This window comes from Diachasma alloeum, unplaced genomic scaffold (genome assembly GCF_001412515.2).
Source record: "Diachasma alloeum isolate Michigan unplaced genomic scaffold, Dall2.0 Dall_scaffold_35369, whole genome shotgun sequence".
Taxonomy (NCBI): Eukaryota; Metazoa; Arthropoda; class Insecta; order Hymenoptera; family Braconidae; genus Diachasma; species Diachasma alloeum.
Window position 1 is genome coordinate 1 of NW_021683023.1, and position 1,109 is coordinate 1,109.

At 46.3% G+C, this 1,109-nt stretch overlaps 1 protein-coding gene across 1 annotated transcript; it reads left to right on the forward strand.

Annotated features, from left to right (window-relative positions):
• Positions 1-115: 115 nt before the first annotated feature.
• Positions 116-984, forward strand: LOC107047258 (the record flags this gene model as incomplete). The annotated part of the gene is made up of 2 exons (XM_015270009.1): positions 116-498; positions 588-984. Coding segments are annotated over 2 exons (780 nt in total), but the record flags the coding sequence as incomplete, so codon positions are not given.
• Between the last annotated feature and the right edge of the window lie 125 nt (positions 985-1,109).

Consider the following 1,109-nt stretch of genomic DNA (forward strand, 5'->3'; position numbering starts at 1 on the left):
GATATTATCAGGTCCAATCAACTGCTCCGGTCGCTCAACGAGGGTCTCCCTATCAGCTGTATGGGAATCTTCAAATGAACGACTACTAGAGCTTCTACAAAGGTTTTGGGTCCAGGAAGAATTACCAGCCCAACGTTCAGACAACTCAGAGCTATNCAGCCTGGACCAATAGATATAATAATAGGGGCTGACAACTACGGGCAGATAATTAAAGATGAAGTTGTCAAGTCTAAACAGTCAAGATTAGTTGGCCAACGAACAGCATTTGGTTGGATATTATCAGGTCCAATCAACTGCTCCGGTCGCTCAACGAGGGTCTCCTTATCAGCTGTATGGGAATCTTCAAATGAACGACTACTAGAGCTTCTACAAAGGTTTTGGGTCCAGGAAGAATTACCAGCCCAACGTTCAGACAACTCAGAGCTATCACAAGACGAGCTGGAGTGTGAAAAACACTTCAGATCAACACACAGCAGAGATTCAAAAGGGCGTTACATTGTGAGGCTCCCATTGAAAACGTCAGCAGAAGCTCTCGGGGGNCTTCAAATGAACGACTACTAGAGCTTCTACAAAGGTTTTGGGTCCAGGAAGAATTACCAGCCCAACGTTCAGACAACTCAGAGCTATCACAAGACGAGCTGGAGTGTGAAAAACACTTCAGATCAACACACAGCAGAGATTCAAAAGGGCGTTACATTGTGAGGCTCCCATTGAAAACGTCAGCAGAAGCGCTCGGGGAGTCAAAGTTCAAGGCTTCACGACAGCTCAAATCAACAGTCAGCAAACTCAACAACAATCAGGAATATGCCCAGCTCTACAAGGAGTTTATCAACGAGTACGAGGCTTTGGGACATATGCAGAGAGCACCGGATTCTCCAGAACCTACCCCAGCCTATTATCTGCCACACCACGGGGTTCTGAGCGAAGAGGCTATCACCACAAAACTGAGAGTCGTTTTCAACGGCTCCAGTCCCAGCTCATCAGGTATGTCACTCAATGATATATTATATCCTGGTGGAAAATTGCAGATCAACGCCATGGACTGTGCTTTCTTATCCATGTCTTGACATGGATGAGAAAGCACAGACTCGTGTTTGGCACCGACATCG